Source organism: Mustela putorius, unplaced genomic scaffold (genome assembly GCF_011764305.1).
Source record: "Mustela putorius furo isolate JIRA1106 unplaced genomic scaffold, ASM1176430v1.1 tig00004007_pilon_pilon_pilon, whole genome shotgun sequence".
Lineage (NCBI taxonomy): Eukaryota > Metazoa > Chordata > Mammalia > Carnivora > Mustelidae > Mustela > Mustela putorius.
The window spans coordinates 3,968,424-3,995,117 of NW_025422145.1; the positions used below are offsets into that span (position 1 = coordinate 3,968,424).

The 26,694-nt window shown below is 46.5% G+C and overlaps 1 protein-coding gene across 2 annotated transcripts in view; it reads left to right on the forward strand.

Moving 5' to 3' along the window:
* Positions 1–26,694, forward strand: part of PARN (poly(A)-specific ribonuclease) — a 156,955-nt gene that overhangs the window by 88,262 nt on the left and 41,999 nt on the right. Inside the window, exons 22-23 of one of the 2 annotated variants that reach the window (XR_006604318.1) lie at positions 1,206–4,795; positions 25,675–25,735. Coding sequence is in view for 1 of the 2 variants with exons in the window: in XM_004750346.3 (XP_004750403.1) it covers positions 25,675–25,864 (190 nt within the window). In the remaining variant the exon portion in view is untranslated. Of the gene's footprint in view, positions 1–1,205; positions 4,796–25,674; positions 25,865–26,694 lie in introns of those variants that run through there. The other variant, XM_004750346.3, reaches the window with a different exon arrangement.

Consider the following 26,694-nt stretch of genomic DNA (forward strand, 5'->3'; position numbering starts at 1 on the left):
ATTAAATTGGCAATAAAATACGTTCTTGTACACATATTTGAGCTCGGTTGTCAATCCCAGTGATCTAACGGCAGGGAAGTGTACCTTAGAATTCGCTACCTCAGGTGACTTACAGCCATTTCATGGGGACATGGTTTACAGAGGAAACCATGTTTACAGAGGAAGCGGACGTCTGCACTTACACGGGTTCAGGTTATGTATGAAATGCTTATGTCTGAGCCGTGAGAGTCAGGAGCATGTATGTGTTTTAGAATTCGACCAACACAGTGACACAGTTTTGAGGGGATAGGGTCCCCTCAAATGTCTTCTGTAAGGACAGTAGTTCCGTGGACCACATGGCATGTTACTACCAGCAGAAGAGTTCTGTGATGAAGACTTCGCTTCACCTTGGCAGCTGTGATAGTTAACGGTTTGACCTAACGTGGCTCTTTTTTTTTTTTTTAATACGTTTTTATACGCATGTATTTGACAGAGAGTGAGCAAGAGAGAGCACGAGCAGGGGGAACAGCAGGCAGAGGGAGAGGGAGAAGCAGGCTCCCCGCTGAGCAAGGAGCCCGATGCGGGACTGGATCCCAGAACCCTGGGCTTATGACCGGAATCCAAGGCAGACGCTGAACAGCTGAGCCATCCAGACACCCCAGCTTCATGTAGCTCTTTTTGAGCCATTTCATTCATATAGAACAGATTACTGAGTGTCCACTGTGCTTATCCCAGGCGCACTTCTGCTGTAGGCCTTTCCACTGGCTCCTTCCTCCACCCGGCTCTTTCTCTAGACGTGTGGTAATTCACACTTTGACCTCACCTCCTGTAAATCATGGCTCAGAAATTCCTTGTGATGCTTCGCCTTGCCTCACTCCATTTAAAAGTAACTCTTCAGGGCGCCTGGGTGGCTCAGTGGGTTAAAACCTCTGCCTTCGTCTCGGGGTCCTGGGATCGAGCCCCACATTGGGCTCTTTGCTCAGCGGAAGCCTGCTCCGCCCCCCCACCCCTACCTGCCTCTCTGCCTACTTGTAGTCTCTGTCTGTCAAATGAATAAATAAACTCTTTAAAAAGAAAAAAAAAAGAGTCTCTTATTTTAAAAAAAAAAAAAAAAAGTAACTTCCATCCCTGCCCCCTTCCTTGCCTTACCATGACTTACCACCATGACTGTTCGGTTTTTCATTTTGTCTAGACCCCTTTCCCCCCCGTCTGTTTCCCCTTAATAGAATCTAAGTCTCATGGAAGTTCCCCGGAGCCTAGAACAGCACCCGACACACTAAGCATGCAGAGATTTACTGAATGAGTGCGTATATGCTGGACACTGGCCTAGCCGCTGAGGCTACAGAGGTGAGCGACACTTGCCCCAACCTCACGGAGTATTTTTGGTCCAGTGGGAGAGGAGAAATTAAATTAGTCAACGTGTGGAAAGTGCTGTATGAGAGAGCAGAGCAGGAGACCCAGAGCTACTCCAGGGTACTCGGGGTGGGCTTCTCTGAGAAATAGAATTTCGAGCTCAACAGTGAAGGAACAGTTGAGTACGAGGTTTGTGACTTTGGGGAGGGGTGTTCTAGAAAGACAGAGCACCTTTTTCAAAGGCTCAGTGGCCAGAGAGAGCAAGGCTGCCATGTTCAGTTCAACGGAACGAGAAGAAGGCGAGTGAAGCCGGAGCACGGGAGCGGTCCGCTGGGCAGGGCCACACCAAGCGGTGCCTTGAGGCCAAACTATTGGTTTTGCTTTTGCTCTTTCTGAACTACCTCAAACAGGTATCAGTCACAGCCGTGTAAGTTGGGTCATAACTTAGACCGTAGGGTCTATCACAAGGTGTGTAGTAAATATAGGATTTTATAGGACATCCTGCACTGAATTATAATGATTAATGACAGAATCCATTCTAGAATCTTTGCTCTAGAATCTTTACCCACCTGTAGCACATCAGGGATGCCCCATTCCCAGTATCTGCTTTGTCCCAGGCCTCGGAGGATCAGTGAAGATGATTGAGAGGACGACTAGTGACCGCTCAGCACAGGCCTGGCCCCGCTGAAGGGTCGCTCTTACCTACAGAGTGGGAGACAAAATTATTTGTCTTACTGGGTTTTGTACACAGTTAATGGCTTTTAAATTTATGCGTTCCAAAAGGAAAAAAGAAAATCGCTTTTTTTTTTAAGACCCTGAAGGTTTTTCAGGATTAGTTTTTAGATGCATTTAACCCTTCGGGTCCATGGATCTCAACTTGAATCTGTTAAATGTAGTAACTACAGTGGCAGAGAAGAGCCGAGAAGTCTCGATCTCATCTTTGTTTTGATTTCAGTGCATTGATTCAAGCTGATGTTACGTGTGATGTGTTTATTAGCTGCCCTCTCTGACTAATGTATTTCATCTGCTGCTAGACCAGAATTTTTTTTTTTTTTTTAATGAACTATCAAATAGTATGTGGCTTGGGATTTTTTTCAGCAACGGGAATATATTTGTATTAATGTGACTGGACTCTCTTTCCCTCCTCCTTTGTGAACAACAGCATTCATTTCTGAGCCGGGTGTTAGGGGTATAGACCATGTTGCTAGAACAGGCCAAGCTATCTCATCCTTGACCTTTAAAAGATAGTAGGGCCTTGGACTTATCACCCTGTGTTAACTCGTGGAGATAAGCAAGCTCTGTGCTTATTGCCTGAGAGCTGCAGTGAATATTTAAATTTTTTGTTAAACTAAGGGAAGACCATTGTAGAGTTTAAAGGAAATTCTTGTATAGATTGGGGGATAAAATAAGAGTAAGAACCTGTGATCTGATTTTTGACATGGGCGGTGATCCAGAAACTACCTTTATTGCGCAACCTCCCAATTGGGTGGAGTTCAGAACTTTTGAAATTGACGAATAGATTTTTTTCCTTTGTGGTACAGTTCTTTTCTACCTCATCTGCCCTATGTATAGATTATTTTCTTCTCTCGGCTTTCCTTCTTCCTGGTTTATCATAACAGACAAGCAAGCTTGGCTAGATGATAAGCATTGTCTGCCTAGTTAAGTCTCAGAGGGAGGAGTGGTAACTGCGGGGCATGCTGTGGTCCTCCTCTGGGATGGTCCTTGGAGACCCAAGGCTTCAAATGCAGTGGTGACCTCCTGTGGTCTTTGGAAAAGCAGAATGATAGATTAAGAAACCTTAAACATATACAATGTTATATGTCAATTACATCAATAAAACCAGAAGGGGGAGAAAAAGGATCTATTAAAAAAAAAAGACAGAAAGAAAGAAAGAAAGAAACTGAGTCCAACAGTAGGTTTGGGTTTCCTCCTTTGTCATTTTAACTAAGCCGTATTTGCTTGCCTTGATCATCTTTTTTCCTCTTCTTCATATCATACAGATTAATCTTCTTGTGCTTTTAAAAAGTGAATGTCCATAAATCCCTACTTCATTTGTGGTTCTACACAGGGACTTAATTATCCCTAAGTAGATAGTTTTCCCAGCCTTCACTTTCTTCTAGAATTTGTGAAAATGATAGAAACACAATTGGCTATGGTATATGCATTAAGAGTTACTCTGGGTGACATTTTATAGTTTTAGGAGAATATCTGTTTTTCTGCAGTTTTTGTTGAAATTTGTTTGGTGAAACCCATTATTACCCCCAGTTTGGAAATGGCCCTGACCTTTTCTTTTCCTCACAAATTAACATATCCCCAGCCCTCTGCTGCTGCTTCTCTGCTCTAGGGAAGAGTCTTAGGCATCAGAGATGGTTGAAATGTCCTGTGGCAGCACCAAGTAGGCTAAATTAGAAATCGTTGAATTTCTGGGAATCTCCTCTGAATAGAAATGTTTCTACCAGTTTTTCTTGTCATTGTTTTGTTGGGGTGTTTCTGTTACGTTATTGGCTCTGGATGAGGACTTAGACTTTTCAGCTGAAAGAAAATTCAGGAATATATTAGTGTGATTAGTTGTGTGTCTTAACTCTGGAGAGTAGTGAAGCCCATTTCTTAGGGGGTCAGAAGTTACAAGGATGCTTAACCATATTCTTCCTTACTACGGAAATTCACTGCCAGAATCTCTATTCCTTCAGGAATAGAAAAATACATATACCCCTGCCAAGGGTTAAAAAAGCCACTTTTTCATGTGAAACCGGTTTCTGGCTGAAATGCTAGTAGCTTCTGTAGGCTTTTTTGTTTGTTTGCTCTAGCTGTAAGATTCTCTGTATTTGTTTTAATACATTTTATCCTAACACTTCAATGATATAGTTAATATTATAAATAAAAATGCTTCTCAAGTGCTCTTTGATATTGACGATATTTGACCAAGCTTCATGTTTGTGAGCTTTAAATCATAACAATAATGATCAGCGTATAATTTGATATCTGTTTGATAGCTCTTACGCGATTGGTGGGGTTAAGGGTTTAAAATTGCCGTCCACCAAATATTCATTGCCATGAAAGTGGATTGAAAGTTACATTATTGCTTTACCATTCGTGACAACAGATCCAAATAATCTCTTCTAACCCAGGAAAAAGTTACTAAATAATGCATTAAATCACATTTTTTGAATAGAGCCTTTTCTTCCCCTTTTCTCCACCGCCCCCCCCCCTTCAGTAACTCTTAGGTGCATACTGTTCATTCTTTCTGTGGGATGGCAGCATGGCTAGCCTGATGGGGGCGTTCCCTAGGTGCGGGCTGGAAGTCTGAGCCCATCTCTCTGCTGGTGTCCTTGTGTAGTTCCCACATCCGGGGCTAATCTGTGAGGTCAAACAGTTGGGTTGACACGTTGTTTACTGTTTCTTTGGCAGTTTATGGCCTGCCAGGAGAGGTTTCCTTCTCAGTGGAAGATGGCTTTCTCGAGAGGTGAGGCTCAGGAGGGCCAAGTCCACTACATGGTTTGTTTTATTACAAGTTTTATTGTAATTATTTCAGAGTAATTTTTACTTATTTGTAATTTAGCTTATTCTTTGGAATTTTTACCTCCTGGATTCCCCAGATAATTTTCCTATTCTCAGAACAGTTTACTCCAAGAGTCATTTTTAAATTCTCTCAGAAGTTAGAAATTGTCAGCTTAAAATGTTGATGGGCATACATTCAGAAATGAGAGTGGGATTTCCATTCACTCTGTGATCTCTTAAGCTGGTAGTCATAAATGAAATGAATTGTGGAATTTTGGTTGTGCCTCGATCAGGATTTTTGCGGTTGAGCTATAGCCAGACATCAAATTAATTAAATAAAATCTGAGGACTGCATTTATTTTGGTCTTGGCTGGCATTAAATCAGTCCTTTTGAGTATAGCATTTCAGCGTTATTAGTAATGATATGTGTAAACTTATTTATAACTCATAACCTTCCTCTATAATTTTCAGAAACTTTGCTGTACCACGGTTAGTTAAAAAGTTTTCTTTTTAAATAGGGCTCTCTCCTAGTTATCACAGAGGACAGCACTGTAGGAATATGAGCCTGTGTTCCCTGCACTCAGCTTTCAGATCATCTGACTGGGTAACGACAGAAACAAAAATTTCACTGTTTCAGGTCTAAGAGTGCCAATTTTTTTCTTTTTATTTTTAAAAATACTTTAAAAAATAAAATGAATACATGCTCATTGTAGAAAACTGAGGAGAGACACACAACAAACCCACAGAATAAAAAAAAAAGTAGTCACTTAGAAATAATCACGATGACCTTCTGGCCTATTTTCTTCCCATATTTTGCCTCTTTATCTTGTGTGGGTATAACCATACTTTGGACAGAACTTTAGGCTTTGCTTTTTTCATTAGTAGTTGTGAAAAGTTTTTTCAAGTTATTTTAACTCTGTGAAAACTGGCTGCATTAGTTAAATAAGTCATCAGGTCAATATACTATAATTTACCCAACAGTACTGTTATAGAATTTTTAGGTTTTATTTCAGTTATCATGCTGTAATTAACACTCTCAGAACCTCTTTGGGCACAAGAATGTTGTGTGAAGGAGGAACTCCAAATGCAGAATTACAGTTCTCTGGAATTTCACTTGGCCTGTCTATGACATAATTTTTTTTTTCCTTTTTTTTCTTTTCTTTTTTTTCAACATGGGGCTTGAACTCATGACCCTGTGATCAAAACCCGAGCTGAGATCAAGAGTCAGATGCTTAACCAACTTAACCACTCAGAAGCCCCATGATTTTTTTGTTGTAAAAAAAAGTTTTAAAATCAGAATTTCTCATATTGTCAGATTGCCCTGTGCAAAGATTATATCAGTTTATAATCCATACAGTGTTATTTATTTTTTTAATGTTATCAGCAGTTCTTTGATTACTGAGGGAAGATACATTTTCTTTGTTTTCTTTTTCTTTACAAATGGACCTCGTGCATTTTGTTTTATCATTTTCTCCAACTTTGTTTTGAAAAATTTCAAACCTGTAGATAAGATAGCAACTTTCTCATATCTGCTCTATCTCCCCCTCACTCCATGTGCACACACAGACGTGCACACACGTGTGTACATGCACATCGCACACACATTCATAACATATACATATATCAGCATGTGTATATATATTCTCTGTTGTAGGATATTTGTGGTAGTGGTTTGGTCTCATGTTCAGGCCATAGTTAAATTTCCTCAAATGTCCTAGTTGATGTCTCTTAATGGTTTTTTATTTTTATTTTTGATCCAAGATCCAGTAAAAATCATGCATTTTGTCTCCACGGCCCTTCAGTGTTCTTCAATCTAGAACAGTCCCCAGGCTGCTTTTGTTTTTCATGACATGGACAATTTTTGAAGAGCTTAGGCCCATTGTTTTGCAGGGTCCTTCTGTGTGCATTGTCTGTCCCATGATGAGATTTAGAGGAAGTACTTTCGGTGGGAGTGCCTCTATGTAGGTGATGTGTTCTCAGCACATCACGTCCAGAGGCATGTGACCTCCGTTTGTTAAACAGTTACTGGTGTTTTGTTAGATGAGCAGGGTAAAGGGTGACCTCCCTTTCTCCCCTACAGCTTTCCCCCTTTGTGATTAGTAGGCGCCTGGGGGTCTTAACCATGGGAGGATGTCACTCATTTCAGTGTAAACATTGTCAAAGCAGCGCTAGACTTATTGTGAGACGCTTCATTGGTTCTTATTTTGTGAATTGTGTGTTCTTACTGATTTGTAAGTATACTTTTATTATGAGTATTATTTATTCTCAGTATTTAGTGAGCCATTCGTTATTAGGTCCTAGGTGCTATTCTAAAATGTTCATAACAATGTGAAACACATGTATGATTTTCCCCCTTCACTGCAAAGAAGTGGATACCTAAAGAGATTAATTCTCAGTTTTGTTTTTGCGAACAGTTGCCGCAGTTTGTTGTGTAGTTCTTCACGTAAGTTGGTTTTGCCACCCCAGAGCTTTGCATTTTTCCATAGTCACAGCAATTGGTTTATTCTCTTACAGTTTCTCCTTTCTGTGTCTTCCTTGAAGCATGAAGTTATTTACTCCAACAGGAAGGAGTTTTGCTCTAAAGACACTTGTCGGTAAACAGGCTTGCCAGATTTTGCGTAAATGTGTCCCAAGTAGTGTATGGAATGTACTAACACTAAAAAATGCTCTGGTGCTTATTTGAAATTCAGCTTTACCTGGGTGTTCTGTATCTTTATTTGCTCATTCTCCATAGCGCTACGCAGACATCATGTATTTTCGGTTTTTGATTTAGCGTCTGTGTCCTCCTCTGGAATGTAAACGCCGGGGAGTCAAGATTTGACCTTTTTTTTTTTTTTTTAAATTGAGGTTTAACGTACATATAGAAAAGTGCATTTGACATAAATGTACCTTTCAGTGAACTATCTCAAAGTGAACATACCCATAGAACACGACAGAGATTTTTATTCTAAATAGATTTTCAATATCTTAAGTAGCAGCTCACATATACTGGGTGATCAGCCCCTACTTGTACAAGTGCATCAGTGTCATAACTTGTGAACTAGGAATTCAAGTTACTTTGTCCAGAAACTAGCCAGAGAATTTACTGATCATCTATTGTTTGGTTATTATCCCCTTGAAAGGCATAATTTTTAGTGACTGTGAATACCAGATTACTTAGCTGTTACCCTACGGTAGAACATTTAGGTTTGTTTATGGTTTTGTGTTGTTTTTTTTTCTTTAAGATTTTATTTTTATGTACTCTCTATACCCAGTGTGGGGCCCGGACCTACAACCCTGAGATCAAGAGTCTCATGCTCTACCAAATGAGCCAGCCAGGCACCCCTGTGGTTTTTTTAAATGTACGTGTGTACATTTTGATCTCTAGACCTCTTCGTGCAAAAAAAAAAAAAAAAAAAAAAAAAAAAAAAAAAAAAAAAAAAAAAAATCAGTTCTCATTTCAGATTGTTCTCATGGACTAGTTTCCTAAAAGAGGAATTGCTAGGTCAAAGGATATGAGTGTCTCTAACCCCCTTCTCATGTAGTCAGAACATTCCCTGACAGCCTGTGGACTGTCTGCTGAAGAAGGCACAAGAAGGAACTGATAGCGTCGCCCCGTGTTCCCTGCTTCCGAGAAAAGTAAGCGTAGGTGGCCAGTGTGCGGCCGCTTCGCTGACGTCATTTTCCTCGGTTGGTAGAGTGACTGAATGCACTTCCTCTCCACGTAGAAGCTCCCAGGTTTTGGGCAAGTCAGTCAGCAGGTTTCAGTTTTCCCCTCTAGACCGTGAGGGTGCCCTGTGTGGGACATAGGCTCAGCACGTGCTCACTGCCCCTCTGGTGCACAGGGCCCCGGCTGCCCCCAGTTCTCCCAGGCCCTGGTCCAGACCGGTCACGGGAGCTGACTGATGCTGAGGAACCTTCCCCCCAGCCCAGGAACACCGGTCAAGTCAGTGGGGGCCAGGGTGTGAGCTTGTAGGACAAGGATTCCCACCTTCCCATCGTATCCACACACCTGTGGGTTAGAACCCCTTGCAGTCAGACTGATTGGAACTGTGAAAGCACACCCTCACAGCGTGGGCTGCCCCTGCCTCTCCTTGCTTATCCACGGTACATCCATTTCTGGCTTTTTTGCTGGAAAAACAGATACTGCATTACCCTTTTCTTGTACCAGTCAGCTCTTTCCGCAACTGCTTCTAACCGTAGAGAACTCCTTAGAACTCCGTGAATGTCGTTTACGAATCTAGAGTACAAATTGTCTTGTGTACACTCCTCTGTGTGTACATTACATTCAGCTCCTTGCTGCCAAGAAGAGAAAGTGAGGGTTTCTTCCTCCTTCTGATGTTCTCACTCTCCCAGAAAAGAGAATTGGTCATTCATTCAGCTAATATTTATTATAGAGGGCCTCTGCGGGAGAACATTATTCTTAAATCTCTGAACTTCCACTAAATACCCTTAACACCAAAGGAGAGCAGGTAGACCACTCAAGGGCGCTGGGGACAGGGGTGGGGTGGAAGGAGAGAGAAAGGAAGCATTGGAAATTCTGTGCAGTCCCCTGTTTTATTTAAACCATTCTCACAAATTTTAAAAATTCCACTCTATAATACATCTCTTTTATTTTAATATTAAAATGTTTTAAATGATCAGATTAATTATTCAACGTTTCCTCCCCGATCTCCAGTAGTCAAGTCCATGCCCTAGAAGTCCAGTGCTGCTTATTCAGTGGCTTGCCATGATTGTGGGCGCAGGGCTGTCGAGAAACCACGGGAACTAGCCCTGTTAGATACCATCTCCTGCAGAAATGTCACTCACTGGTGACGCGAAATGACTGAAGCACGGCCCCTTGTCTTCCGAGAACCGGCCTGGGTGTGTGTGTGATGGGAAGACAGGCCCAAGGCGTGGATCGTACAGTCCCTGGGTTCCAGTCGCAGTTGCATCATTGCCATTTTTCAGCTCGAGTGGATTCAAACGTACTCATTTGGAGGAGTTACTCTTTTGGTAGCAGGACTGGTTTTGCTTGTCCCTCCAGTCAGTGAAAGTGAGTCGGAGATGGAACGGGAGATACGGATCTCCTTCCGCAGGTGACTGTCAGACCTCGTGTTCTGGCCGTGGTGAGCCCCCTGCCAATGGAAGACCTTGTGGGCTCATGCTTGTGTGTTCAGTAGCGTGGGCCTCCCGTGCAAGCCGCCTTCTGCCTCTGGTGTGTGCGAGAGGAAGGAACACAGCATGTCCCGACCGGGCGGGAGGCACAGCCACGAGGGATGCCGAGGCAGCACCTTCCAGAGGACATTTTCCAGGGTCATATGGACAAATGCAGTTTTCCCCTCTAGTCTCCCCACACACGTGCACACTGTTGCAACCCACCAGTGCTGGATGCTCGCCCTGCAGCCAGTGTGGAGAGCACCCCAGCTCCAAGAGAAGGAATAGTGGTCCAGGGAGGGGACATGGCGGTTCCGCAGGCCTGCGATGACTGTCCCTCCCCAGAATGACTGGGGCCACTTGGCTCATACCGTTTCATTAAAATCTTTTAACTCATGAAGCTATCACACTTTTTTCCCGCCTCCCCCCCCCCCACCCATCCTTAAATAACCCGAACAGCATTCAGTCAAGGCATCCAGGGAACCAAGGACAGGGTGGGCCCCAGCTCTCCGGCAGCCACAGTGAATGCCAGGGGCGCGCTGGCTTGAGCCAGAGACAGAACGTGCCCCCATCAGTGTGCCTTCTGCTCCTCGCCTGTGACTCCCAGGCCACCTGACATGCTCCCCAGGGAGCGGGTTTGTGGGGAGAGTGTGTACAGGGGGAGGCGACCAGTTGTGAGCTGCGGAGGGCACGCACGCAGCATTCCAACCCCCTCCTTTGAGGATTCTCATGAAATGTGCCATGTGAGTCGGTGGGGATTGTTTTCTACCTGCTCTACCCAGAAGCCCTGTCTTGGCCCTTGCCTTGACCAGTGGCTCAGGGTGGAGTAGGAGATGCCCTGGGCTCTATGTAGGCCGACTTCTTCAGTTTTCTTGCCTCTGCCTGCGTTATAACGTTCACCGTCTCTTCCGTTCTCTTTTATCACTTGAAAGTAGAAGCTGGGCAGTTTGACTCCCAAATCAAGTCTCGAGGGGGAGTTAGTTATTGAAAGCATGTTCTTTTCTTTTCTCTCTTCTCTTCTCTTCTTTTTTCTTTTTTTTTTTTTTTTTTTTAATGGTAGTCAGCATGACATCATTGTGATTCAGGCCTGTGTACTGTTACCCTGAGTCTGCCGTAGAGCTGTGCACCGTCTTGCTGTGGGACTGATGCTGACGAATCCGTTCGTAGCCTTAGAAGCAAGTCTGGCTTGTTCTTCCCCTGTGGCCGGAGGCCTCTAACTGCTGCCCCAGCCCGGCCCCAGGCACTGTCCACGAGCTTGCTGGGAAGAATGGGCTCCGTGGAGCTTTCCACGTGAGTCCCAGGGAAGCTGCTAATACACAGTCCTCTTTTTCTTTATTAAAATCATAAAGTAGTTTTACGGAAAAGTGGGTTAAGTAAATTCAGCCACTACACAAACATACTTGAGTTGACACGTTTTAACTGGAGACGGCGGCGGTGCTAGACACATGAGTGGTGGGACATCAGTTATGATTTAAGGGATGGTGCTGTTTTTCTAGGGAAAAGCGAATGTGTCGAGTACTTTTATGTATTTATTTTTAAAGGACTTTACTGTATTTTTCTTTAATTTTAGAGCACATGCAATGAGCAGGGGGAGGAGCAGAGGGGGAGGAGAAGGAGGAAGGAAGAGAATCTCAGAATAGAGCTGCACAGAGTGTGGAGCCCGACGTGGGGCTCCATCTCCCAACCCTGAGATCACAACCTGAGCCAAAAACCAAGACTTGGATGCTGAAAGGACTGAGGTGCCCCCCAAGTGCTTTTTAAAATCCATGGATGCTACGTTGTCCAGCATTCCATGTTCTGTACGGATATATGACTTTCAGAAGTTGTTCTTCAATTTCCTAATTTGTGTCAAGTATTTTGACGTTACAGGAGAATCCTTGGGTCGTTGGGAAATTTAAGATAAAACATTACAGAACATTCCAAAATGCTTTGATGCGTAGTGAGGTCATGATACCTGCCATTCTATTAATTTTTTCATGTAACTTATTTTATTATTTATTTAAATAAGTAGTCATTTTGTTTCTTTTTTCTTTTATTTTTATTCATGTGCATGTTCTTATTTTTTTTTTTTAAGATTTTATTTATTTATTTGAGAGAGAGAGAGACAGCGAGAGAGGGAACAGAAGCACGGGGAGTGGGAGAGGGAGAAGCAGGCTTCCTGCCCAGCAGGGAGCCTGATATGGGGCTCCATCCCTGGATGCAGGGATCAGGACCTGAGCCAGGCAGAGGCTTAACAACTGACACCCCTCCCCAGGTGTCCCCATGTAAATGTTTTTAAATGTAAGACTTGGGGGTGCCTGGGTGGCTCAGTAGGTTAAAGCCTCTGCTTTCAGCTCAGGTCATGATCCCAGGGTCCTGGGATCGAGTGAGCCCCCGCATCAGGCTCGCTGCTCGGGAGAGAGCCTGCTTCCCTTCCCCTCTCTCTGCCTGCCTCTCTGCCTACTTGTGATCTCTGTCTGTCAAATAAATAAATGTAAGACTTGATTACATTATCTGACCAGTTTGATTTTGCACTGGTCGTCCAAATAGACAAAATGATCTACATTACTTTCTCCTCAGGATATAGAAAACGAAATGAGTATTTAGAACAACTTAAGAGATATTAGCAACTCGAGGCAGGAAAGCTTACAGTGCCAATATCACTTAAGAAAAAAATCCGCCTTTTTCTCCTGCTAGCAGGAAAATTTCACAGGTTCTGTAAGTGTTCAGGAGCAGTGACGAACTCGTTACTTCTCTGGATTTGGGGCGGCGCCACCTTCTGAAAGCACTTACCAGATGGGGGGAAGCTGCTCTCCCCGCCCCCTCCCTCTCCCCGTCCTTCTGGCCCTCTCATCCTCTCTCTCCTTTCGTTCCTTCTCCCGCTAGCTCTCTGGTGTATAGACAGATTTGCCTGACTCGAGAGAAATGTCACCGAGTCGGCTTCAGCAGCTCCTGACAGACCCGGACCCTGTCTGTTCTGACCACGGAGCCTTGGTGGCCCCAGCCTCCCATGTAACAGGGAACGAGACTCAAATAGAAAATCAAGAGGTGAACAGTCCCCCTAAAATCCTGAAGTCTGTGGGGAGGAGATGGAGTAACATAAAGGGAGGGAAATGATGCAGGAAGAGAAGGACCATTTTAAAAGCCGAGACTGAAATCAAAATCAAAATAACCCTCGTTCAGTTTCGTGTGGCCCTTTTGGCATGTTTAGTAATCCTCAGGGTTTCAGTGTGTAGCCTCGAGATGGGCCCTACCAGTGACATAAATTAGTCGTTGGGCACATCTCAGCAAAGTAAAGAGTCAAATTGAGGTGGAAAATGAGACTTAACTTTAATTACTGTGTGTGATTCTTTTTGGAGACGTCTTTTCTAAAGTGAGGCTTTGCCGTTTACAACAAACGTGCTTCGTTGTCCCAAGGCAAGATTTCCTTCCTTTCCTTAGGAAGTGATCCTCCCTCTACAAAGGGTCATCACAGGGCCAGGAGGCCTGGAGGTGGCTGGCCTGAATGTTAAGCGAGGCTTGTTGGCATTTTGGGAAGCTTTCTGGGGGTGACAGATCCTGTGCAGGGTGTCCTGGGGGCACTGAAGAGGCGAGTCGATTTCATAATGTTCCGAATCTTAAGGTACGTTGCAGGGGTGGAGAAAGGAGACGAAAGGCAGAGCTGGGGAGGGGGTTCTGGGTCACAGGGTAGCATCACCCCGTCGTCCCCAGAGCGCCAGAGCGGCGGTGATCAGGGCAACAGGAGGGAACCGAGCACAGAGGCAGCCAAGGTTTCTGCGGAATCCGGTGACTCCCTTCTGAGGTCGGGAGAGGCTGCTTTGGGAGGCTGACACCCCCCCTCCCGGGGGGAATGACTCACCTTGCAGGTGCGATAGCCGATAGCCCGATAGCCCGGCCTTGCCTGGCTGATAAGGGTCTGTCCCTCTCTCTCTCTCTCTCTCTCTCTCTCTCTCCAGGTCCCTTCCTCCCCTCGGGGTTTTGCTTGGTTAATGAATAAGCTGAGTCAGGAGGTTTAAGTAAATTCCTTTATCAAATGAGAACTGCTTCCAAACATCCAGCAGAGACCGTTAATGAAAGTGTAAATACTGCTGCACCACTTCACCCGCATCCTCTGGTCGGCTCATAAACAAGAGGACTTTAAGCTTTTCCCGGTTGAAACTTTTCAGTCTGAAAATGTAGCTGCGCTGTCTTTGCAACAGTGGCCGTGGGAAGTCCAGAAAGGATGGAGCACTGATACTTTATCACCCTAGCACTAATATTGTGACAGATTTAATGCTTCAGTGACAGCTCAACCAGCCACCAGAAGCAGCGTCAACGGTGCATACACGATGTCCCTTTTTACCGGGTGCGTGTCCCACTTTGGCATCCCGAGTGTTGCTGGGGAGAACTTGTCCGGATCAAAGAACCTGCTACACTCTGATTGCGGATCCAGCCTCTCCCCGCATGCTGCGGTTCAGTTACATGGAGGCTCTGGCTGGGGACTCCGTTGTGTCCTAAAAGTTCTTTTGTGGATTAACCTTTTAGAACACAAAGCGCATTGTCGCACTGAAATGCCATGTTGAATGGTGGGTGTCAGCGAGCCGTGGCGTGTTTCAGGCTTCGGGTCAGGGCCCGTTCGTGGGTCGGGAACTCAAGGCTGGTGGACACCAGTAGGAACAAAGAAGGTAGAAAGGAACAGAGCAGAAGACCTCAGAGTGGGTTGCGGGTAGAACAGGTGGGAATTGTTTGGTGATGCTCTTGTAGTGTGAAACCCCTTGCACGTGGTACGCTACCGTTAGAGCCCAAAAGGCTCTCCCTCAGTGGTGGCGTACCCGCAGCGCCTTGAATCTGGCCATGTCCACAGTCTAGCTAGCACTGTGACGTCAGGCAAGGCACTCGTCTAGGGCCCCGTTTTGTCGTATTCACAGTGGGGCTATTCTGTGGAGGTAGGATTAGAGCTGAGAGAGCGTGTGTGCAAGCCCGTGAAGATACTAAGATAATACAGGATATAGGATAACATATTAGGGTGAGAGCTAATAATGCGCTTTGCATAGCGTAACCGTGCTGTAAACCGTGATTCTTTTTCACTTGTCCTTCTTCCTCATCGATGTGGGCAGACCTTAAGGATGCTGTTATGTAATAGCAAAACTCACGCACGGACCTTCGGGTTGTCTCCCCTCGAGTGGGATTTATTCAGTGTTCTTGACCTTTAGGATCTGCCGCTTCGGATCTTGCTGTTCTGCAGAATCTAGGAGGTCTTTGATTTTACTTTAAATTGTTCCTGTGTAGTTGAGACCTCAATCTTGATTTTCTCCCAGGAAGTATGAAGAATGGTATAAATTACTTAGGGCTTGACACTGTCTGTCAGGTTCACGGGGGACTAGTAAGTTTGGGACTGCTTCCCAATTCTTTTTTTCAGTTGTGCATTTTGTCTTAAATAAAAAGGGGGGGACGTTTTCTCTCTCTCTCTCTCTCTCCTCCCCACTTCAAGGTAACTCACTTCTTTTTTTTTTTTTTTTAAAGATTATATTTATTTATTTGACAGAGAGAGAGATCACAAATAGGCAGAGAGACAGAGAGTGAGATGAGGAGAAGCAGGCTCCCCGCTGAGCAGAGAGCCCCATGCGGGACTCGATCCTAGGCCCCTGGGATCATGACCCGGGCCGAAGGTAGAGGCTTAACCCACTGAGCCACCCAGGCGCCCCGAGGTAACTCACTTCTAAACTGTTGGAAGTCTGTCTGCTCCTGTTGGACCCATCCTAAAATTCCTTCTTTTCTTCTGCACATCACAACACCATCTTTTAAGGAACTCTGTCAGTCCTTGAGACCTTCTTTTGTGTGTGTGTTTGGCTTTGGTTTAGAGCAGCTGCTTTGCTGATGGCCTTGAGGGGTAGGTTAAAATAGTCAGAAGCATGGCATCAAAGTCAGGGAGGCCTGTAAAAATAGAATTTACTGCCCAACTTGTGGGGTTGTTTTGCGGAGAAGCAGCGCGGCGCATGGGTAACATTGCACAGAAGGCCGCTCTCTCTGGCTGGGTCCTCGTCGGGAACTGGCCCGTGGCCCGTTCGTCCCCTGCTCTCCCAGTCTCCAGCCCCGGGGCTCTCAGGAAGACCCAGTCCTCCTGCCCAGGAAACAGCCAGCTTCCAGGGGTAACTTCCTACCCCCACATCCAGCAGGCTCTGCACCCACAACTCTTTTTTCTGAGAAGCGGATCCGCCCACGTGCTCCGGGCCCATCTCCTGTCCAGGGCCCCGCGCTGCCCCTTATCCTTTCTGCTCACCCATGGACTTCTTCCCGACAGCGCGGAAACCTGCCCCATCCCTCCCACCTTTCCAAAAAACTCCCCAGATCCCGGTTCGCCTTGGCCCCTGGTGGTCTTTCCTTCTGCAAAGTCGAGTGCTGTGCATGTGCCACCTGTGCCGTGTCCCCTCTCACTCTTGTCCCGCAGTGGTCTCACACCACGGACCTCCTCTTGCTAAGGTTCCCGTAATTTCTGTGCCATAAAGCCAGCAGCCTCTCCCCTCCTCTTTCCCGCCACTCAGTACATCGGCCTGTTCCCTCTCCTTGAATTCCATGGCACCGTCCTTTCTAGATCAGTCCCCCGCCTCCTCAGCCCGTGGCTTCCCAGGCACCCAGGCCTGCTCATCCCCATGTGCACGGTGACTAACTGTTGGCCTTCCCTGGAGTTCTCTCAGGACTTCTCTTACTCTGGGCCGTCTCCGTCTCCGTCTTCAGGGACGTGGCCTTGGAGGAACACGTGTCAGATCATGTCCTCCCCCTGACTGAACAGCCGGCGGTGGCTCCCACCGCACACTGCATGGCCATGGGCCTTCTGTATTGTGACCTTGACTCTGGCTTCACCAAGGGCTCCTCCGACCCCCTTTTCAGTCTCTGCCATGTTGGTCCTACTTCCTCACTCAGACATTGGTTACTTCTTGTTCCTTCCGCCTGGAGCCCAGCCCCCACCCCCAGCACTCTCCCACCTTTCAGATCTCAGGGAAGATCCCAGTGTCTTTTCCTTGGGGAATGGGTCCCTGGGTCCTGGGCTTGACCGGCTCTTCGGGGAGCCCCCAGAGCGCCTCTCCAGTTCCAACCCTCAGCCCATGTGTGGCGCTCTGTACGCTGCCCTCTCCCTGGAACACAGGGCCTGTGTCTCTGACCCACCCTCACGGCCCCAGTTGCCGAGGCTTGAGGATGGCGTGTTTGTTCCCCCATGAATGGACAGATGAATGAATGAACAGATGAGAATTTAATCCGTCAGTGTCTGTATTCATAAACTAACGGATGGACGAATAAACGACCAAGTGAGATCTAAGTACCTTTGTTTGTTGTAAAGCAGTTAGCATAGTTCTTCCAGACAGTAAGTACTCAGTAAATGGTGGCTTTATTTACTTCTCATCGACTTTTCAGCCAGGAACTCTGAAAAGAGAACAAACGCACCACCAGGCTGGTTAGTGGGAGCAGTGTTCCTCAGTGACGTCTAGGGTGGTTGGCATAGGCCTCGGGGCTGCTCAGAGCCTCTCTGGCAACCCCTCCCTCACAGTCCCCCTTTTGCTAGTTCGGGCTTGTCCTTCCCTCCTGCCCCTGCTCATGTTAAAAGCACCATGCCTGGGTTCTGGCCTGCCTGGTGATCGCTTCCAGTCTGTTCCCTCCCCTTTTCTCCTCTAGACCGTGAGCCTCTTCGGGGCAGAGGATGTCCCTTTACTTCTGCCCCGCCCCCATACCCTGCACATTACTGAGCCCCAGCGTTTGTTGAATGAATGACTGAGATGAACGTCTGTAAGCTGACGATGGTGTTGTCCCTGGAGTTCCTGAAAGCGATTCGACTGACTTTGGCTCCGTACTTTTCTGAAAATAGGATACTTAAAGGCTTCTTGGTTTTTTTTTTTTTTTTTTTTTTTTAAAGGCTTCTTGGTTTTATACTTGTCGAGCATGGTTGACGTACTGGTCTGCGTGTTTTCCATTTTCTCTCCACGTTTTTGCATGGGAAAGGTTTTGCTGGACTGTATCTGCAGTCTGCGTGACAGGGGTATTCTGTGAGCTCTGGTAGACTCGGGTTATGCATGGCCTTTTCCCTTTGGGCTCACCGAGGTGAGGTGACTTCTAGCTCAAAGGTTCTGTGTCAGCCGCGGAATGTATTCTGTTGGCTCAGGCACACTTCTGTTTGAACTATAGGTTTTGTGATCGAACAGCAGTAGCCTTATTAATTAGACACCTACCATGTGCTGGGCCCTGTGCTAAAATCTTTGCACGCACGCCCTCCACTTTTCCTAGCAGCCTTAGAGAACAAGTAGAGAAGCCCATTTTACGGATAAAGAAATGAAGCCCTGGAGGCCGGTGAGGCAGGATTTGAACCCAGGCCCCTGTGGCCTGGGAACCTTTGGTTTTCCCACTTGGCTTTGTTGCTTCTCTTTCTTAACGTAGGCTTTAAGTAAACATCCTATCTACACACCAGCCTTGATCCACTTTGTAGAGAGAGTTTTCGTTGCCACTTCCTTAGCCTTCGTTAGAGAACTGGGAGGTGAAATGAGGGTGGGAGCAGCGTGTCTTTGATTGTGGAGGTGATACGGATGTGGGGGGGTCACGCCGTCGTGGGTGTGCCCTGCAGGTGGCAGAACCAGGGTCACACGCACTTCCTCTTCTCAGCCTTGTCAACAGGCAGGGCTGCCACCACCTGCCCCCAGCCTTGAGGTGCCGGGGAGGGGGCTCTGTGGCGCTCTGCATGTCTCTGTGCCATGGCATCCTGTGTGTCAGGCTCTGGGGGAGACCTTGGGGAGGCAGAGATGGTGGGATCACATGCCTTCTGCTTCTTCCCTCAGTGTTTCTGTCTGTCCATCCTCAGGGGTGGGGAGCACGTTCCAGTGTCTTCCTTTTCTTTCTTTCAGCTGCAGTGCTTTTAAAACAATAATTCGCCTTGGGGCGCTTGGCTGGCTCTTTCAGTGAGTATGCGACTCTTGACCTTGGGGTTGTGGGTTCGAGCCCCACGCTGGGTGTAGAGCTTATTTAATTTTGAAAAATATCCTTAGGGTGCTTAGGTGGCTCAGTTGGTAAAGCGACTGCCTTCAACTCAGGTCATGATCCTAGAGTCGTGGGATCGAGTCCCACATCGGGCTCTCTGCTCAGCAGGGAGTCTGCTTCTCCCTCTGACCCTCCCCTTCTCCTGTTCTTTCTCTCTCATTCTCTCTCTCTCAAGTGAATAAATAAATAAAATCTTAAAATATATATATATGTGTATGTATATATATATGTGTGTGTGTATATATATATATATATATTTTTTTTTTTTTTTTTAAATAATTACCCTCTGTTGGGGCAGGGTCCACTGCATGGAAGGAAGAAGAGGGGACCAGGGTCCTGAGTCCTCACTGGGTGACGGAGCCAGGCTGGCTAGTTTTCTGAGTCTCTGCTGTCAGGGGTGCTCCTGCCTTTCTTCCCCAGCATCCGGGTGAGGCTCAGGCGCGGCCACGTGTGCCGCTTGTCCCTGCCCTGCAGAGCCCGTCTTCAGAGTCCATGCCAGCTCCTTGCTTGCAGTCCAGAGCTCTCATGCACTAGCTCAGGCTTCAACACAGACTTCTTAACCAAAGCGTTTCTGAACTTTCTCTCTTGCATGGCCAGAGGATGCCAACAGATACAAAAGCTGTGCTTCTGAGCAGCTCCCTTTCCCTCCATAATCTTAGATTAACCTCCTGCAAAAGATCCAAGGTAGAACTCCAGAGCTACGAGCATGGCTGGGGCGTGGGTCCTGCCCTCAGAGAGTGCGGGCCGTGTTGGGGCAGTGTGGGGAATGAGGTGGCCTGCTCCTAAGGGGCCAGACGGCACCCTAGCGGGCTGGCGCCTTCTCAGAGAGACTTAAGAAAGGACCAGGCTCAGGAGGGGAAGGGGCGATGGCAGAGGGGAAAGCAGAGGCCATCTGACTGGCCAGCTCGCCCTGACCTGTTGGGACCCACAGGAGAGCAGCCCTGCTGCGGCGTGTTGCCCTTGGACCTTCCCACAAGCGCCCCGGGCTCTGCTTGCCGTCTGCCATCCATGGTGGGCGTGTGTAGTCACCAGCACGGGAGAATGTTCCTAGTGACCCGTACAGTGGAGTATGTTCTGTTTTGTTTTGAGCGCCTTCCTTTGAAGATTTTAAAGTTGGCTTTCACTAGAATCCAAGGTTAAAGCTGCCGTTCTCTCTCTGGTAAAAGGGAAGAAGTGTTCAATCTGTTACCAGCCCAGCCTGATCAGAATAATCTGGAACATGACAAAACTCGTATTCAGTACCTCGTATTTAGATAAATACACACACACAAAGCATTAGGCACCCTCCCTCCCCCGGCGTGGGCTGAAAACCCCAAGTGACAGCATGGGGTGCAGGGGCCTAAGCCACGGCTGTGGGAGGGGGAAAGAGAAGCATCTTCCAGAAAGCACCCGCTGGCGCCCCAGGAGCAGGGCTGCGGCCACAGAGCTGGCAGAGGCCGCCCTCGGCCTCTGGGTCATCCTGTGGACATTCCTGCTGCTGGGTACATAGGTCTGTCTTCTCCTGTGCCATCAGGATAACCCCGTGGCTGGCAGAGCAAGTCTCCAGTCAGTGCTTCTCCTGCCTGTAGGGGCTGGACTGCTCTGAGCGTCGGCATCTGGCACCACCGAGACTCGTGTCGGCTGCAGGGGGCCTTTGCAGACAGTGCACGCAGGGCTGGGGGGTGTCCCTGCCTCAGCTGCCACCGCTCCCCACTGATCTCAGCCTGCAGAGGGCCAGGCGGCCTTGACTTGCCTTGTTTCTGGAGGAAGTCCCACCCATGCCACACACACGTGGTTTGCAGGCACCACCGTGTCACTGGGGTCATTGAACCTGGAGAGACTCTTATCTCGTCTTTCAGACATCTTCCAGCGTAGACCGTCTGTACCGGAAACGGCCCTTAGTAGTTGGACAGGATAAACAACAGAAAACCTAAAGAATTTGTTTGTTTAAGATGTAATGAACATCTGTGAAACCACTACTCAACTGAATAGCTAAACTATTGCTGATAAATTACGTCTGTCTGTTGCTTTTCCTCCTCCCACCCTCCTGATTGCCTTCCAGGGGAAAGTTGTGTTGATGATTTTTTTGCTTTTTTCTTCTCTCTCTCTGACACACACACACACACACAACACCACCACCACCACCACCACTACCACCACCCTCCCTGGATATAGTGGATATATTGTTTGATTTTTGTTCCAGAACGTAATAAAAAGAGTGTCAGACTACAAATAGACTTCTGGGACTTGCATTCCTCATTCACTGTCGTATTCTTAAGATCTCTGCATTTTATTATATGTTGCTGTAGTTCATTTACGTTTACTGTGAGACAGTACTCCATTGTGGAAATATAACAGTTTTTCCATTCATCTGCTGGTAGAGATTTGGACTGCTGCTTTCCTTCTTCCTCGAATAGTGTCAACATTGTGTTCTTTAAAACAAAGTTGTTATATGTACCTTATAATACTCATGTATTAATATATGTCCATGAGGGGACCTGCTGGGTGGTAGGATGTGTGAATGTTTAGTATTAAGTGAGATTGCGAAGTTGTTTTCCACAGTGGTTACACCAGTAGAAATCCCATTCCTTCACATCTTCCCAGCCATTGCTCTTAGCAGTCTTTTAAATTTTTTGCCAGTAAAGTAGAAAATGATATTGTTCTCATAATTTGTCTTTGCCTGAGCTCGAGCATCCCTTTATGTAATTATTGGCATTATATGCTTCCTTTGCTATGAAATGACTATGCATGCTTTTCATGTCTTTGCCCATTTTTTTTGTTGTTGTGGGTTTTCTTCTTGTTTTGTAGGCGTTTTTATGGATTCTGGTGCTAATCCTTCACCAGTTCCAGGCGTTAACAAATATCTTCTTCCAGTTCTTAGATTGTCTTCACTCTCAAGTGTCTGCTGATGGACAAAAATTTTAATTTCATGGAGTCATACCAATTGACCTTTTTTGAACGCTTAACACTTTTTGTATCTTCACAGATTCTTTCCTACTTCAAGCTCAGAAAGATACTCGCTTATATTTTCTTTTCAAGTTTTCAGAGTTTGCTTTTGACATTTTACTTCTTCATCCATCTGGAGTTGATTTTTCAGTATGGTGTGACTGAGAGTCCAATTTCATTTTTTTTCCTATGGATAAACAATTTTTCCAACTTTTCCCTTTTCCACAGTCTCTGTCTTGCTGTCTCTGTCAAAAATCAAAAGTTTCACAGATGCGTACGTCTGTTTCTAGATTCTTCTCTCTCGTCGGTCCGATCGTGGCTCTCTGTACCGTTGCTACACCGTCTTTGTTACTCCAGCTTTACAGTAAGCTTTCATAGCTTAGCAAGGCAGTGTCCCCCTTCTTTAGTCTTTTTCGGAAAGGTCTGGGCCATTGTTGGCCCATTTGTTCTTCTGTTTAACTTGTGGAGTTAACACTGCCAATTCCACAGAATAATTGGGGTATAATTTCTGTACATGTGACCACAACCACAGTGAAGATAAGGGATGGCTCCGTCATCCCCATAATTCCCTTATCCCCTTTGCAGTCGATCTCCTCCCCCAGTTCTTTACTAATCCTGCTCTCTTTTCTGTCGAGATTTTTTTAAATTTCATTTTTAATTTTTCAATGTTTTATTAAAATGCAGAATTTCTTTTTATTGGCATCACTGTCAATCTGTAGGTGATTTGAAGAAGGAATCTGTATCTTAGGTCATCGTGTCCATAATCATAATGTATCTCTGTCAACTTATTTGGAGAGACTTTGCCTGACAGTAATGGAAAGTTCTTAATTTTTAGGAAAAAAAGAAGAAAGTAAAACATTTTAAGTAATGCTTTAAAATTCTCAGTAAAGGATATATTTTAGAAGATAATTGTCAGTCTAAATGAACATGTAAATACATTTTTAAAAATATGGCAGAGGGGTGCCTGGGTGGCTCAGTGGGTTAAGCCTCTGCTTTGGGCTCGGGTCATGATCTTGGGGTCCTGGGATCGAGCCCCACATCGGGCTCTCTGCTCAGCGGGGAGCCTGCTTCCCCCTGTCTCTCTGCCCGCCTCTCTGCCTACTTGTGATCTCTCTCTCTCTGTCGAATAAATGAATAAAATCTTAAAAAAAAAAATATGGCAGACCCGTGACAGTATTATATATTTCTTAAAAAATCACATTTTGGTTCCAAACTGGCTTTGTGGCTTACCTGTAAGACTTTAGGCAAGCAGCCTAGCTTCCCTGATCTCAGTCTCTTTATCTGTGTGGTGATTAGAGTGTCCCTTTCTCACGGGGACCTTGTGGAGAGGAAATGTTGTCATGGGTGAGTGTGTCGGGGGTTGGGCAGACCTGGCGTGGGAATGCCGTGAGTGGGAGAGGCCACAGAAGGAGAGCTGCCCCCACTCACCTGCCTGGAAGCCCGGAGGGCCGTCGGCATGTGCCTTTCCCCAGAGGCTCTAACCAAGTGGTACGGCCGAATGATGGCTTTGAATCATCTGCCTGACAAATTTGGAAAAGGTTAGTGTTACCAGGCAGCCTGCTACATGCTGCTTCTGACAGGCGAGCTGGAATCACTGGAGGACACAGCTGACAGCCAATTCATTTTGCTGATTCATCCATTCGAGGAGGGATGGCTTGGAGCCAGAGCTTGGCTTCCAGATTAAAGGCCGAGAGCTCCAGAGCTGCTGGGACGTGAAGGAATGCTGGTGAATGACTACCATGTGAAGGCCAGCGGTGAAAAGCGGGTTGTTATTTGTTTCCCCTTTTAAGTGATCCTAATTCCACATGTGCTCGGATGCATTCCCCACCGTGGTTAGGGAGTTGTTTGTAACGTTCGTCCGTGAGGCTGCGAGCTCCATTATTGGAAACAACCGGATACTGTTAAACACATCATCCTGGCTCCTTTATGACCCTATCATCACCTTTGCTTTCATGGGGAATATTGACGCAAGCCTCCTCTTTTACTTTGGGAGTCCAAGGGAAACTTGAGCGAGGGATTATTGCAGATGTCATCCCTTTGGGGCCGGCCCGCAGAGTAAACCTGCTGGACTGAAGACTGGCTCTTCGAGAGGAAAATCCAGGAGATGCTCCTTTGCCAACAATCAGCACCAAATAATAATGGTAGAATCTGTGGGTTCTCATTATGGATCGCACTGATAGTTTAGCCCTGCAGACAGTCCTATGCTTTACGGAAAATCACCTCTGCGTGAAGTTTGCGGGTGACGGGATAAGCTAAAGAGAATGGAAATCTTGTCTTGTTTTACCGAATATCGAACATGGTCCCTGGGACAGGGAGCACTTGCCGGGCAGAAGCATGGGTGCTTGACGTCTGGTTATATGAATGGGGAAAATCAGAAATGTGGACCGTTGAAAGCAAGAAAAGTAGCAGTCCCGAGGAGTAAGATTTTCGAGAAAGGATCCTGTTTCTGTGGTTCTGAGCTGAGGAGCGACTTGGGTCAGTCGCACATCTCCAGAGCTGGATGCTTTTTCTGTTTATCTCCTCGGGAGTGAGTCAGAGCTCGCTGCTTTGAGCTCACATTTCAGTAACTCACTCTCCTTCTTTGGGAAACTTTGTATAATGGGGAAGTTCTGTAATATGCTGGGGTTCCCCCACCCCATTTTTTCTCTCTTTAACTCTAGAGTGGATATTTGAAAAGTTACACAAACTTCTTAGTAAAACTTTGTCTTTTTTTTTTTTTTTTTTAAAGAGAAGAGGTTTTTTTTTTCTTCTTGTTTTGTGGTGGCGGTTGTTCTGTTTTGCTCCTTAGATGGCTTGAACATTTAGGGCATGACATGCTGTGAACCACAGTTGTGCTTGGAAGTTTTAGGCAGATCTGGTCTACTTGGAGCAAGGATGAAAAGTGTCAGGTGTTGGATCCATAGAGCTTCTGCTTCTCATGCAGTTAATTGTTTTGCCCTCTGATGTAAGGTTGCTGCGGTACGAGAGTCCCTTGCCTCGTACTGATGTGCTTAAGGGCTGCAGGCTTGTCACCGCCTATATTCTGCCATGCCCTCATCCACATGATATTTAGGGAGAACGACTCTGTACCAAGAACATTGCTGGGAGTGGGTACACAGACTGTTTTAGACACCATGGTGCTTGGGCAGCTGCCCGGGTACCAAGTCTGCTCCTCATGGCCCCGACCAGCACGGCTAGACTCTCACTGTCTCACCACTGGTCTGTGGGTAGTAACCGGTGGTCTGATGGCAGGGTAGGAGAGTGTATGTTCAAACCGCAGGAGCCAGAACCAGCGAACGGCTGCCCATCCGCCCCTGGGTCTCCCAAGGAGCCGGCCGCAAAGACTATAAGGAAACTGACCTGGCCTTGGTGAAATATTAACACCAGGGAGGGAGTAAGCTCCGGCTTTCAAATGCTCCTGTCAGCCAGAGGCACATTACAGAGAATTAGCAGCCTTTAAAAGCGGAAGGAAAAGAGGCAAGCCTCAAGTATGGTGGCGATATCTTGAATTTGCGGAGTTCGCGGTCCGGCGCAGTGACGAGAAGGGCCGTGGCCTTAGGGTCGGAGCAGGTTGGGTTTGCACCCAGCCCTGCTGCTGAGCTATGGGCTGGCCGGTGACTGCCACTCCTCCTCTGTGCCCCCACTTTCTCGTGAGTTGAGGCACTGCCTCCCCTGCAAATGGAGGAATTGCGGGATGAGACACCACATGGGCAAAACCCCGGGCACAGACCAAGGGTAGACCTTTAGTTTCTGACACAGTGGTCAGCTCTGTCAGAACCGCTTTCATTTTCATTTTTGGCCCCTAGGCCAAACTTTTTAATACGGATTTTTTTCCTCTTTTCCTTGTAGCTGTCAATACCAGCAAATATGCAGAAAGCTATCGGATCCAGACCTATGCCGAATATGTAGGGAAAAAACACGAGGAGAAGCAGATCAAGAGGAAGTGGACAGAAGATACCTGGCAGGAGGTTGAGAGAAAACGATTAAAGACTCAGTCCATGTCCTACGCTCTGCAGAATCACTACTACCACGCCAACAGGTAAGAGTTCTCAGCTGTTGAATTAACAGGGCAGAGTTGTTCCAGTAATAGTTTGTCTTCCTGCTTCTCACGGGATTTTAAGTCCTAAATCTGACTTTTGAGAAAGACTTTTTTTCTCACTTTCCACAACATACCAGAAGTTACTGCTGCACAGATTCCTTCTACAGGGTTAGACCCACAGGGTATAGAAAACGGGGGAAAGTTCATTACAGAAAATGATAAAGATTAGAAAAGTGTGAACTGACAGAAGAAAATATTAGCCAAATCCCATCACCCAGAAGCAATCACTGTGAATGTTTTAGATTGCCCTCTGTGGGGCGCCTGGGTGGCTCAGTGGCTCTGTGGGGCGCCTGGGTGGCTCAGCCTTTGGCTCAGGTCATGATCTCAGGGTCCTGGGATCGAGTCCCACATCGGGCTCTCTGCTCAGCAGGGAGCCTGCTTCCTCCTCTCTCTCTGCCTGCCTCTCTGCCTACTTGTGATTTCTCTCTGTCAAATAAATAAATAAAATCTTTAAAAAAAAAAAAAAAAAGATTGCCCTCTGTGCTTTTTAAATGGCTTTTATTTATTTACTTTTTTTTTGTTTTTAAGATTTTATTTATTTATTTGACAGAGATCACAAGTAGGCAGAGAGGCAGGAGGAAGCAGGCTCCCCGCTGAACAGAGAGCTCGATGCGGGCTCGATCCCAGGATCCTGAGACCATGACCAGAGCTGAAGGCAGAGGCTTTAACCCACTGGACCACCCAGACACCCCTTAAATGGCTTTTTAGAGATTGAAAAAATTGAGATATGGGATGCCTGTGTGGCTGGGACAGTTAAGCTTCTGACTGTT